Raw genomic sequence first — 15,107 nt, forward strand, 5'->3', positions numbered from 1 at the left:
ATAGATAGACTGAATTATTGGTTTTAATTAAACTAAGCCTCATGAAAGAGTAGCTTATCAAGATGCCTGGCAAAAAAGCTTAAAGGTTGAAGATAATCTAAAAATGCAAACGCAAGGGAGTTACAAATAAAACAAAACAGATCTGACACTTCGATTCCTAGTAAAAACATTTCTTAGCTAGACTGAAGCAAGCAAAAAAAAAAGACTAAATCAGATCTGGCAAGAAATTGGAAAAATTCAAAATTATAAAGTTAATTGAAATGCAGATTTATATTCACTCATGACCTTGTCCTAAGTGGTATTTTAAAATACTGTTTAGGGCTTCCCTGGTGGCGCAGTGGTTAAGAATCCGCCTGCCAATGCAAGGGACACGGGTTCGAGCCCTGGTCTGGGAAGATCCCACATGCCTCGGAGCAACTAAGCCCATGCAACTACTGAGCCTGCGCTCTAGAGTCCGCAAGCCACAACTACTCAGCCCGCACGCCTAGAGCCTGTGCTCTGCAACAAGAGAAGCCACCGTGATGAGAAATCCGTGTTCCACAAAGAAGAGTAGCCCCCGCTCACCGCAACTAGAGAAAGCCCGCGCGCAGCAACAAAGACTCAATGCAGCCAAAAATAAATAAATCAAATAAATTAAAAAAATAAAATAAAATACTGTTTATTTCAACTTTCTCACCTGTTATTTATGAAATAAACAATTTGTTGGTAACCTACACTTCAGTATTTTTTAACAACTCAAAATTTTGTGATAGGGCATGATTCTTTAAAGGCAAGGATCTAGTGCTTGAGTGACAATATATTTTATATGTAATGGAAATCTTTTAAGAGTTAACATAGTCTTACCTGTCTTCTTAAAAATGACTTGAACATTATCTTTTCTGGACATCAGAGGTATTCATCATGACCATTAATCATTTTTATAGATATATAGGACTCTGCTCCTTCAAAAAATTTGCCTGTTTCTAGAATTATTTGTTGCTTTTCTTTAAGGTAGTTGGTGTTTTCTCTGTCACATTTTGTTATTATGTAAACTCACTCTTCTGTTTTCTTAAGGTTTCTAATCTATCATGCTTTGAAAAACTCTCCTTTATTTTCTCTCCTTCATTTTTGTGTATGAAGGCTTAATTCCACGGCAATTACTTGAACTGATCTCATCTTTATTCAGGGTGGTTAAATATAAGTCGGCTAAAACTAGATATACTGTCTTTTATTAACCAGGGTAAGAAGCCAAATAGTAGAGATATTAGATTACCAATGTTTTCTGAAGATATAAAGTGTCACACACAACACCCCCCAACACCTGCACCCCCTTTTTAAAACCTTTTCTTAGTCTACTTCTAACATTTTAATCCTTTGTTTTTTCTCCTTGGGATCACCCATAATCTGTTGTATTTATGGCTCCATCCTACTCTAAATACTTTGGGCCAACATCACCGTACTCAATGGTATACAGAACTGAAAAGATATTCTAGGGATAAAAAGAAAATAAAGGAAACAGAGTACTACTAATTTTCCCTGTTTCTAACCTCGATTAAGTCATCTTTGTTCCAAAGTCACAGTTAACTTAATCATGAGATTGGCACTATTTGGGGTTTTGGTTAAAATTAATTTTATAGTCCCTTCTAACAGAATTCATTCATTCACTGATTTACTGTGTTCCTTTATGTGCAAGGTTACTGTGTTAAGCCCCCAAATTATAGCAGAGAATAACAGAGTTTGAACATCTGTCCTCATGATGCTTTATACACTAGTACATGGTTTGGAAAATTATAATGGTTAGTAAGATTATAATGCCCTTTGGGCCAGTTACTAAAGTGAATAACTTAATTCTTTTAGAATTTTCTAACCCTTTTTTAAAGTTCTCAACTACTATTAAAGCCTAAAGAAAACCTGGCCTTTAGACACAGACACAAGTTCTCTTGTGATTTTACGATAGAGTAGATTATTTTACTTAGATTAATTTACTGTGAATTCTGTCAAACATACAGACTTTCCCAGGTTTTTTAAATTGTTTCTACCTTTGAGAATATGTATTCAATCTAGAGTTAATCCATAACAGTACAGAGATCTTGGGAAGAATAAGCTTTTCCTCTTAAACGGTTCTTAAAGCAAATAAACATTGCCTAAAGGCTTAGAGATTGAGTGAGGTAGACAATGTCATTCCGAAATACTTTACTACTCTATACTCATATTTATAGTTTAAGTTCTAGGCTGTGACCTCTATCACTGTTGGCTTAGATAAAAATTAACACAGATAACATTGTTTCTATGAAGGCTAAAAACCACTGCTTTGGAAAACTGAGGTAGAAAAGAATCCAGCTGGCTAAGGTTCTTTAACAACTTACATATTTCACAGAAGGCTTCCACCTCAGATTCACATTTCATCTCTCGTCATGTTCTTAAGGCCACATTCTTAATTTTAAAATATTCTCCAGAAGTAAAGCAATTACGCTCATACTTTCTATATTAGATTACTCAATTGTTTCCATTTTTCCTTCATTTATTCAAATATATACTGAGTACTTATTGTATGCCAGGTATTCTGTAGGTACTGATGATATAGTGGTAAGGCAAACTTACTGTCCTTAAACTTACACAGGAGGAATCTAATTTAGGTAAGTGCTGTATAAATAAAACATCATCAATTATTTTCATATGGCTTTCTATAAGTAGAGCTGAACTGAGAATGGGAAATACACACAATATAATAAATATATAGTACTACATGAGGACCACCACTTCAAAAAAGAGTCATAAATAATATATGATTTGGGAACTGAAGTGTCTATTCACTCCTCCATATACAGTTACTCAGTATCACTAATTTGGCTATTATCAGTATAGTAAGAATAAACTTAGTAACAATGTGTTATTAAATTTGGTTCAGGGAAACACTTCAGAATTCTGTGCAACACTGTTACTAATCTAAAGACCCCAGCTCTGACTTAGGCAGATCCGCAGGTAGGCAGTCTCCATGGGCCAAGTGAAGCACGGAGAATGGGCAAGAATCAGGGAAGGAAAGCTATGAGCTACTTGCTGCTGCCTGGTGAAACAGAAGAGGTCAGGAGGGAGTGGGCTGAAACCCAGGAAGGCGGCTGTTTATTGTTTACAGAGTTTCAGTTCCTATTTTATCTCTAAATAGCAGCTTTCCCACAAGCTTCATGGTTGAAGGTTTAGAAAGCCAAAGACACTAACTCTATTCTTCACTACAGATCTCAAACTATAGATCCTGTCTAGGCCTAAGTACTAGATCTCAGAAGAGCTTTATAAAATCTGTAGGGTACTATCCTTAACCATGACAGTTATCACAGCAATATTTTGACACTTTCATATCAAAATGCTGTGACAAAGATTGAGTTATATTTATCAAAAGGCAAGTGACTGAAGAAAAAAAATGTCAAAGAAAACATAAGTACCATCACTCTCAAACACTCCATATAAAACTAGTGAATGTTTTCTAAGGTTCAATACCAAAAAACCAAGTTATACTAGTTAACTAGGAAAGATAGCACTAACTAATGGAAAATCCATTCTCTGAGTGTAATGAGTGATTTTAAGAATTACGGACCAGAAAGACTTACCTACAAATGAGGGGGGGGGATAAGAACAAAGCTTTCAAGTAAAGCATTTCTTTTGGAGAAGTACTAAACAGGAGATTTTTATTAAGAAAGTGATTCTCCTATGGATAAGAAGGAGGTGATGATTTAAAGTTGCAGCACAAACAACACAATTTACTCTTCAACCCACTCAATTTTATACATATACATACATCTTCTGTTCCTTGACTTTAGCCAATTGCTTGTATATCTCCATCCTCTAATTTAGTTAATGCTGTTGTATTAGCATTAAAACTAAATCCAGTTAAATTCTTATTTAGATGATTCAAGATAATAAAAAAATTTACTCTATAGACTTACAAGTACAAAATAATATGTGTGTTGTAGTCACTTGGGGAGAACTCCTGAATTTCCCTAAAGACATTATCCTATCTTAACCTTTTCACTTGCTATCATGCTTCTCTTTAGAGTATCATTACTCTTTAAACCCCCTGAAGAACATCCTCTCAATCTGTATCCAATTAATGATTATCCTCCTAACTCTTATATTCATTATACCTTCCTTTTCATCCCTGTTATACATAAGCATTCCCTAAAGTTCCATAACTAAGGTTTCTCTCTTTCCTTCTCTCCTTCTACTTTACAATTTTTCTCCAGACTGTTTCAGGTGATACTCTCAGATATCAGGTACTTCTAACAATCAAAATAATCCCCAAATGCAGATGATACTTCTATATCTACTTTCTGATTTTTAAAATTTGTTTCTTAGCTCTAGACTCACATTTCAACAATATGCAGGATAATAATAAACACATACTGTTGAATTCATTAATTTAACAAGTATCTATTGGGGACCTTGTATGTGTTGGCACTATGCTAGGAGCTGAGTTACCCACAAGGCAGAAGTGGGTGGACCTTATCTTCACAGGGTTTACAATGTGGTCTAAGAGGAAAGACAAACCATAAACAGAATAAGGAAAATACGATGAGTTAGAGCAGGGGTTTTCAAACTTTTTGGTTTCAGAATACCTTTCTACTCTTAAAAGTTACTGAAGACATCAAAGAACTTTTGTTTATATGGGTTATATCAATTGATATTTACTGTATAAAAATTATAGCTGAGTAAATTTTTAAAAATTTATTCATAAAAATGGCAATAATAAAATCATCACAGGCTAACTTTATAAATAGCATTTTTGGAAAAAATTATATTTTCCAAAACAAAAAATTAATGAGAAAAGTGACACTGTTTTATATTTTTTTTGCAAATCTCTGTTGTCTAGCTAAACAGATAATAGCTGGATAATCATGCCATCATGCTTTAGTGTGCTTTTTGTGTATTTCCCATTTCATCACATGACATATTAAAAAGACAATTACTCAATAGTTAAGTTTAATACAATTTATAATTTTTATTGCTTCATCGCCAACAATCAAGTTGAAACTGGAGTTTTTTTTTTTTTAAATTGTGGGTGCATGGTGAAGAATATGACTATTAATATAATTTGGTTTCACTGCCTTGATTTGTGCTAAGATGTCAGCAACTTTATCCACCATTGCTTCTGAACTATCAGTACAAATAGCAACATGGTAAAAAAGGCAAACAATATTTTAATATTAACATGGAAATACTTTGAACTCACAGACCTCCCCAAAAGGGCCTCAGAGACTCCTAGAGATCCATGGATCACACTTTGAAATCTGCTATGTTAGAGGATTCTGTAGCCTTGTTGATGATACCAAATCTAGGAGTAAAGGAAGTTCCTCCTCAGAGTGTTGAATGTTTAAGACTATATGTAAGGATTAACAGGAAATTATCCAGGTGAAGGGGTTGAATGATGGGTTGTGAGAGGATGCTCTAGGCAGAAGGAAAAACACCAGGCCGAAGCTGGAGTTCTACATGAATAAAAGAAAGATCAGTATTATTAAGTCATATAGTTAAAAAGAAAAGGTACTGAGGAAACGAGGGATGCCGAGGTCAATAATGAAGGATTTTCTATGTTATGTTAAGGAGCCTGCATTTTATCTGAAGAGCAAAAGAAAATCCCTGAACAGTTTTAGGTAAGAGAGTTGGCATTATCAGGTTTACGTTTCAGAAAAAAATTCTCAGGTTGAACTGTGGAGAATGAATTGCAATAAAACTGGAAATAGAAGTCTACTGTAATTGCCCTGGTGGGAGAAGAGGACAGAGAGATGTAGACTGACTGAAGTGATACTGAGAACTTAGAAATGATAATAGGACTTGGTGATTAACTGGATGTGGGAAGTGAGATAGGGAAGGAGTCAAGATAAAATCTTTAAGTTTCTAGATTGGGCATACAGATGCATTTAATGAAACAGGGAACATTGGAAGAGGAACAAATCTGGGTGATTCAGAGAGTAGGAAAGGGGAGAATATTAGCTTGCTCGTGATACAAGGGTATCTCACAGGCACAAACGCAAACAGAGTTTAGTAGGCACCTAGATATATGAAGTTCAGATCAGAGCTCTGAACTGGAAATACAGATTTGGTATCACCAGCATATACGTGGTAACCAAAACTATGGAAGTAAATTAAGCTGCCATGAGAGGATATGAAAGTGAAGAGAGCACAGGACCAGCATTTAAGAGGCAAAGAAAGGGGATGTACTGCTATTAAGAAATGACAAGAAATGGACTGATAAAAGGACGTGTCCTTACAGCACATGTATTAAGATGAAGACATTTATTTTTTAAAGATAACACTACAGTCATAAGGAGAAGAATACATAAGTTGACTGTTAATAACCACTAAATTACCATTAAGACTCATAAAATAGGTAATAGCACATGCCTCTGCCACCCCCATAAAATGAATAACATTCATTGATATTTGTTTCAGGACGAGTTTTATTAGGCTTTAGGTAACTCACTAGAAAATGGTAATTTGTTAGTTAAAACACCAAAGACACTATTTCCTAAATTATGTTTCTATAATTCCACGTAAGTCTAATTAGCTTTATATTTTTTATTAGATCAAATTAGATTCAATTCCAGTTACCAAAATAATAAACAACTTGTTTTAGATAGTAAATCTTTAATTTACTATCTGTTGAGGACATAATATACAGAACTATAATAAAAATCTTATAAACTGAAGTTAACAGAATTTTGGGGGAATGCTTTAAATCTTACTAAGGAAGCACATTTACTTTAAGAATTCCTCCAAACAGGGACCTCCCTGGTGGTGCAGTGGTTAAGAATCCGCCTGCCAATGCAGGGGACACGGGTTCAAGCCCTGGTCTGGGAAGATCCCGCATACCATGGAGCAACTAAGCCCATGAGCCGCAACTACTGAGCCTGCGCTCTAGAGCCCACACGCCTAGAGCCCGTGCTCTGCAACAAGAGAAGCCACCGCAATGAGAAGCCCGTGCACTGCAACGAAAATTAGCCCCCGCTCACCGCAACTAGACAATGCCGCTGCACAGCAATGAAGACCCAACACAGCCAAAAATAAATAAATTAATGAATTAAAAAAAAAAAAAAAAAGAATGCCTCCAAACAGAATTTTTGGTAGAAAATATTTTTTGGTCATCATTTTAATTTATATATACAGTCAGATTATAGAGGTCTGGATCACGGTATTCTTCTTATGACGATGTGCCCATTGTGCTATTGTTACCCAAATGATGTTTTGAACCTATATAATCATCACTACTTCCATTCTCAACATCTAGTACTTTGGGTCATTATCTGAAAGCTCAGACCTTTGGGGTTTTTATACATAGTTCTTCCTATTTTTTTTTTAACAGAAGACTATACAGCATTATTTTATTTTTATAAATAAAGGGAGACTCAGGAATGTTAGATATTTTCCCAAGGTTATTCTCTGAGCCAGTGTTAAAATTGGGAAAGGAACTATCTAACATTTTAAAAAGAAGCAACTGATAAGCATGGATTATTAGCATTCAGCTTATTCATAATCTCCAATATATATATTTTAAACCAAGAAAACCTATGGAGGAAAACTTTACATTTTGAATTGGTAATTAATACACATTGTTTCTGTAGAAATAGCTTTAAAATATTATAATATACATGGCTTTAAATGGGACTTAATATCTTTTTTTTTTTAACAAGAGGCATCAGCCACCATGTCTGTCTCTTTTTTAAAAATTTTATTTATTTATGTATGTATGTACATATGTATGTATGTATGTATGTCTGCGTTGGGTCTTCGTTGCTGCGCACAGGCTTTCTCTAGTTGCAGCGAGTGGGGGCTACTTTCGTTGTGGTGCGTGGGCTTCTCATTGCAGTGGCTTCTCTTGTTGCGGAGCACGGTCTCTAGGCGCACAGGCTTCATTAGTTGTGGCACACGGGCTTCAGTAGTTGTGGCTTGTGGGTTCTAGAGCGCAGGCTCAGTAGTTGTGGCGCATGGGTTTAGTTGCTCCATGGCATGCGGGATCTTCCCAGACCAGGGCTTGAACCCATGTCCCCTGCATTGGCAGGCAGACTCTTATCCACTGCACCACCAGGGAAGTGGGACTTAGTATCTTAATATTTCTAAAACTCCATATTTGATATTTATAATCACAATTTTATCCATTTAGTGTTTCAGTGAAATAAATGAAGAATTTTACTCTCAGGTTCAAATTTATATTTGTATATATGCTTTGATTAATATGTAATGCATTTCAAACTAAAAGGAAAACACTTGAAAAGCACTACTGAAACAAATTTTTCATTTATATACTGCATTATGTTCAAAAGACATTTAACTTTCTCCTTTACTACTGTAATATCTTTTACTTACTAGGATAACCTTCAATGTTAAAAGCCGAAGAAAATATGAAGAATGCTAAAAACTGAATAAAAATCAACTGCTAACTAAAACTCTGAAAAAAAAGAACATTAAAATGGTATTCAAAACCACTATTTAATTATTATAAACCGAACTCTCAAAACCAGCATTAACATGTCGAATTAGGTCCTCTTTATTAGATATTACCTATCATCATGTATTGTATTCTCTGTCACAAGCCTTTTAAGAATCTGTCCAATATCTTACATCCTCAGGCAGTATGGAGGTAAGGTCCCTAAGACTCTTGGATTGGCAGTGACCATCTAATAAATAGTCTTTCCTTTTGCTCAGTGCCACCTCTTCCTTCTCCCCTTCTCTATCAGTTAACTAAATGTCAAGTAGATGATTAAAAAAACCTGATTCTACTGTCCTAAATATGTCTTTCCTTCTTTCATTTCCTTCCATCCATCCGTCCACCTGTCTGTCTGTTCTTTTACCCATGAAGCATGTGTTAAGCCCCCATTCAAATCACTATAAATGTCCAGTAATATCCTGAGTACTAAAGAGCTCATACAAATTGATAGACTTAAGATCATAAAACTTAAGTGAGTAAATGACATGAACAGACAATCCTTAAAAAAAAAGAAATAATGAAATGATCCTATTCGAAGCCTTGGCTTAGATGCTAAGAAACTTAAGAGTCAAAACTGTGTGTTCTATTTGTAACAACAGTAATGGACATAAATTGCAGATGAGTTTCTTCTCTTATATTGACTGATTAATTGGTAACAGCTTCTTAGAGTACTGTGTAAAAGGGATTCTGAGGCCAAGTCCAGGCTCTGTAGGAAAGATCCAATGACCAACTACCTACATTTATCATGGATTTTGGAAAGTATTATGAAAGCATGTATGCCATGTTTCTACCATGGCAAGTACTAGAACATCACAGAATGAATTTTATTTTTCTGATTTCATATGATTTTTTCTTTTATTTAAAAATTTTCTTTTTTACTTTAGATTGGGAAATGGAAACACTGGTTTAACATCTTAAATTACATTCTGCTGGCCTCACAGAATGAATTCAGAAGTGTTCCCTCTGATTCTATATTCTGGAACAGATTGTAGAGAATTGGTCTTTTTTTTCCTTAAATGGTAGATATCACCAGCGCAACCAACTAGGCCTGATGCTTTCTGTTTTGGAAGACTATTCATTATTGCTTTAACTTCTTTAATTAATAAAAACCTATTCAGATGATCTATTTCTCTTTGTGTGAATTTTGGTAGATTGTGTCTTTCAAGGAATTTCATCTAAGTTATCGAATTTGTGGGCATACAGTTATTCCTAATATGCCTATATTATCCTTTTATTGTCAATGTGATCAGTAGTGATGGCCCTTCTTTCATTTCTAATATTAGTAATTTGTCTTTTTTTTTTTTTTTTGGTTAGCTTGACCAGAGGATTATCAATTTTATTGACCTTCAAAGAACCAGCTTTTAGTTTCACTGATTTTCTCTATGGTTTTCCTGTTTTCAATTTCATTAATTTCTGCTCTGATTTTTACTATTTCTTTTTCTCTGCTTATTTTGGATCTAATTTGCTCTTGTTTTTCTAGTTTCCTAAGGTAGAAGTTTAGATTACTGATTTTACATTTTTCTTATTTTCTAATATATTCATTCAATGTTAAAAATTTCCCTCTAAGCATGCTTTCACTACATCTCTTCAATTTTGATAAGATGCATTTTCATTTAGTGCAATTAGTGCGAAGTATTTTAAAATTTCTCCTGAGACTTCTTGTTTGACCCATGTGCTAATTAGATAATCTATAAATATTTTGGGATTTTCCAGTTCTCTTTGTTATTGATTTATACTTTAATTCTATTGTGGTCTGAGAGAATACTTTATATAACTCAAATCTTTCTAAATTTGTTAAGGTGTGTTTTATGGCCCAGAATATGGCCTATTTTGTAAATGTTTTGAAAAAATAATACTTTTTAAAAGAAAGCAAAGTACTTATTTTGTATCATTTACAAGTATATATGTACAACATGAAGGAGGGTCGGGACACAGCGATCTTAGTATTACAAGGAATGGTAGTAATTGGGGCTTGGGATAAAATTTCCAGCTATCACATTATATACAGATTCAAAAAGTGTCACGTCTCAATTCTGAGCCATAGATGACTTTAAAAAGTGACTCTAGTAGTAATAAATTTTTGGTTTTCGTAAAATGTAAGTGAAAAAACCCAAGGTATTTTTGCTATGTGAGCCCTCACTATCTGAACCCAGAAATCAAAATGACTTGATTTTGTGATAAGACCGGGAAAAAGATAACCCTTGCTAGCTACACTTGCTACCCAAAGTTGGAAGTCAAACAGATTTAGATAGTAACAAATACATATCTTCCTACATAATAATATCTATAAATAAAGAGAGTAAACATCTGACCTTTGACTATTTCATCTACCTCTCTAAAAATGTGTATGTGTAAGAGAGCGAGAAATTCTCTTTGGAAAAATTGATTATTATTTTATATGAGGATCACTTTATATTTAGACACATAAAGTGGTAGATATTTATGATAAAATATAATGCAGAATGAGTGTTTTAATAGCACAGAAAGAGCAGTTTACACAAAATTTTTTATACTGCATGGTCTCTATTGTATAAGAAAACAGTGCCTATTAAAAAGACTGGAAAGAAATATACCTAAATGTAACCAGGATTGAGTAATAATGTTTCTACACCTATAATCTTCACTACATGCAAATTTTTCATACTGTTGTCGTATTTCATTTGCAGTCAGGAAAATATACAATACTGATTTTAATACAACATGATAAGTACTGTAATAGAGTATTAAAAGGTTTGATATTGGTACCAGAGTACCAGTTCTTTTGAGAAGTTCAAGTTAGGTTCTGGAAGGGAAGATGCTTCAAATATAGCCTAATATAATACAGCAATAGTTGATCAGAAAGAGGATATATTGTACTTGCAAATGCCAGAAAGTGAGAACATGCGTGTGCCACTAGGGGAATTTAAACAGTTCCATAAGACTAGAATATGGGCTGCAATAATGGTAGGAGGAGCGGAAGGGATAAGTCTACATACACATGTTGGGGCCAGATGCTATACAAAGTAGTTTCTAGAATGAAGGAAATCTAAACCTAGCCATCCTAGGCTAAGATGTTTCAATGCTTAATTTCAATACTAAGTAAGTCCTGACCTATAACAATCATATTTCCTTTAAATACTTAAAACTACTTTTTCTCCTTTACAATTAAATCAGAGACTGAAATTTCTTGACTATGGCAGGGGAGAGGCTGGCAAATCCACTCCTCAGTAAACAACTATAACAAAGAACACAATCACCAAACACAACCATTTCAGGGCTCAAACACAGGCAAACACATTGCAAAGTGTTTATTCATGAAAACCAGCGAAATCTTAGCTAACAACAGTGGGGATCTGTGGTGTCTTTGCCTGAAGCCACTCCCATCATCCCCACCCTTTGCTCCGTTGGTATGGAAGTTCTTTGAGGACAGGGCTGGCTGTGAAAAACAGCAACTACACTGCTGGAAGGGGTTAATGGGATTTGGAGCAGAGGGTGAAAAACCCACAGAACAATGTCAGTAAAAGTAACAAACATGGTAAGAAACAAACAGGGCAAGTCAGCAGCTATGCTAGCTTCAGGCTGCAGTTTTGGTTTGCCAGAGCTGTAGACTGGAAGACTGGGCAGAAATTTAGAAATTCCAGAAATATCCTAGAAATGAGAGAGGCACAGAAGCACTAGATAAACTTTCCACATAGCCTTGGCTGATTGGGAGGCTAAATGAACATGCACGGGAGACCCACAAGGGCCTGATGGAAAGCAAAAAGTGAGGCAGACTTGGAGACTGCCTGAATTTTAAATGTACTCCCAAATCAACACACATCCACTGGCAGAGGGTGGGAGCCTTACAGGCTGGAGAGGTGTTTGAGCACAACCTCTGACCTATCATTGACCCCTAATCTGTGCAGACACAGGTACAAACCGTAGGAAACCAGCCTAAAAAAATAAAAATAATAGTAATGTACGAACTACCAGGGAAACAGACCCCACAGATTAAGTGCAGGGAGATTACTAAAAACCACCACCACCACCACCCTCCCTGGGGAAAAGTCCAAAACAAGAGTTTCTATAACTTCAAAAATATATTGGACAGTTTTCAACAAAAAATTATGAGACATGCAGAGAAAAACAGGAAAGTGTAGTCCGTATTCAAGAAAAAGTAAATAGATTCTGAGTGAGCCCAAATGTTGTATTTAGCAAAGACCTCAAATCAGCTATTATAAAAATGTTCAAAGAATTCAAAGAAACTACGTTTAAAAGAGGAAAAGGAAAATATGACAATGACTTAACAAACAAGGTAATCTCAACAATGAAACAGAGACTATAAAAAAGAACGATATAGAAATTCTAGGGTTCACATTTTCCATATGTACCTGTTTTCGATAGCACTGTTAACTATATAATTTCTTATGCTGGTCAATATTTTAAAAATATTTAAGAATGTTCATAACACCTGAGTTATAAGATGTTTAGTAACTCATTATGCTTTGTAAGCTTTGTAGTAACCTTTGAATAAAGGTAAAGATCTTTACCTATAGAACTAATCAAAGGTATATTAATTTTTGAATGAAACTGCTTATACCTAACTAGATAATATTTCAACATGGTATAAAATCAAAGTAACCAAAGGTAATGTTATGTTGATATCTACAGGTTTGGAAATGTTTTAAGAGGTTAATTTAATTTTATTTCCATGGTTAGCCTGCAGTGTCTATTAGGAATGTTTCTAGAATTATTCGAGCTTAACATTTTCAAGAGAGTAATACAATATTACTTGATTCCACAAATTTATTCTGGTACTATGGTATATAAATAATTTTAATACTGTTAATAATTAATTGGATTATAATACATACACAATGAAATATTATTTAGCCATAAAAAAATGGGAAATCCTGCCATTTGCAACAACACGGATGGACCTTGAGGTCACTGCACTAAGTGAAGTAAGTCAGACATGAAAAGACAAATACTGTATGATCTTACTTCTATGTAGAGTCAAAAAAAAAAAAGCCAAAACGCATAGAAACAAAATCAGATTTGTGACTGTCAGATCACAAATTTAGGGATTGGGTGAAAGGTACTTCCAATTATAAGATAAATAAGTTCTGGAGATGTAATGTTCAGCATGGTGACTATAGTTAACAATACTGTATTGTATATTTGAAAATTGCTAAAAATTCTCATAAGGAAAAAAATGGTAATTAGGTGAGGTGAGGGATGGTTAACTAAACTTACTGTGGTAATCATTTCACAACATATACATATATTAAATCACTTTGTTGTATGTGTTAAACAGTGTTACATGTCAATTATATCTCAATAAAACTGGGAAAATACTCATGTACTTATTAAGTAAAATTTATGCCTATATGCATATATATATATATATATTACCAGCAGGCAGATTTTTATATTGAAAATAAAATAATGGCAATTGGTTCTATTAATAATCTTCCATTAATTCCTTATTTGTGATTTGTCAGTGGATAGCCACTTTAAATTTAATTTAATCGGATTTCACTGTTTTGATTCTTTGTATTACCATAAAATGTAACATTTAATGAATGATTCTTTCTCATTTTTAGTGAGAACAATCGATGTTATGGAACTACTAGTTTCCCAGATATCCCTTAAAATTTTATGCTACTTTCCTACCTAATAATATTACAAATTTACATTTCTCAGACTAACATACTACCAGAGAAGCAAGCAAACTGCCACTACTTGGCGTAAACCATTACACTATTTTACATTATTAACACAGCTATCCAGGATAATGTTAATAATCTAAGGAGAAAAGTATACTTACTCAGTTATAAATTCAGGGTTTGTAAAGCTGAGGTTGGTTAAATGACCTTCAAGTTTAGAAGATTCATGCGTATTTAAGGCTGGAGTGGTCTTAGTGGTGAGTACAGCTCTTTTTTCATCTTTTTCAAGTGCTTTTCTCTTCCCACCATTTTGGAAATATTCTCTGCATACACTACAAGGCAAAATAAAGTTATATTTTAAAACAATAGGTATGACTGTAATATAAAATGGGAAAATATTAACCTTTATTAATCAAAATGGGAAATTTTCAAATTATAGTGTCCTATTTTTAAAATGTCAAACAGAGGTAAATTTGAGCACCTGTAGCATTTTCAAATTTTGAAAATTACCATACAACAAAGCATGATCATAGATTATGTTTAAAAGTGTTTTTTCAGAAGTACAGTGTGCCTGTATGTTTTGCTGAACTTTATTCTTAGCTAAAACATAAGTTCCTCCAGAAAAGCTTAGATAACTCTGTTATTCAGTGACAGAATCCAAAAAGAATAGTAGTCACGTTAATTCTGAGCCAGCTCTGCTGGTAGTAGACAGTTGTTTTTCAGATCCCTCCTGGTTTATAAAAACAAAGTCACACATATATACACTAATATGTATAAAATAGATAACTAATAACCTGCTGTATAGCACAGGGAACTCTACTTAGTGCTCTGTGTTGACCTAAATGGGAAGGAAATCCAAAAAAGCAAGATATATGTATACATATGGCTGGTTCACTTCGCTGTACAGTAGAAACTACCACAACATTGTAAAACAACTATACCCCAATAAAAAAATATATATATGTATAGTTATCACACAAAAGAGAAGCTCCATTAAACTATACCTAATTGCTGTTAAAAAAAAAAGTCAC

The 15,107-nt window shown here is 34.1% G+C and overlaps 1 protein-coding gene across 1 annotated transcript in view; it reads right to left on the reverse strand.

Moving 5' to 3' along the window:
• Window positions 1-15,107, reverse strand: part of SAMTOR (S-adenosylmethionine sensor upstream of mTORC1) — an 85,939-nt gene that overhangs the window by 35,198 nt on the left and 35,634 nt on the right. Inside the window, exon 3 of the mRNA XM_082472361.1 lies at window positions 14,238-14,408. Coding sequence (XP_082328487.1) covers window positions 14,238-14,408 — 171 coding nt within the window. The remainder of the gene's footprint in view (window positions 1-14,237; window positions 14,409-15,107) is intronic.

The sequence above is a fragment of the Balaenoptera physalus genome (genome assembly GCF_965194825.1).
Source record: "Balaenoptera physalus genome assembly, chromosome: 8".
NCBI lineage: Eukaryota > Metazoa > Chordata > Mammalia > Artiodactyla > Balaenopteridae > Balaenoptera > Balaenoptera physalus.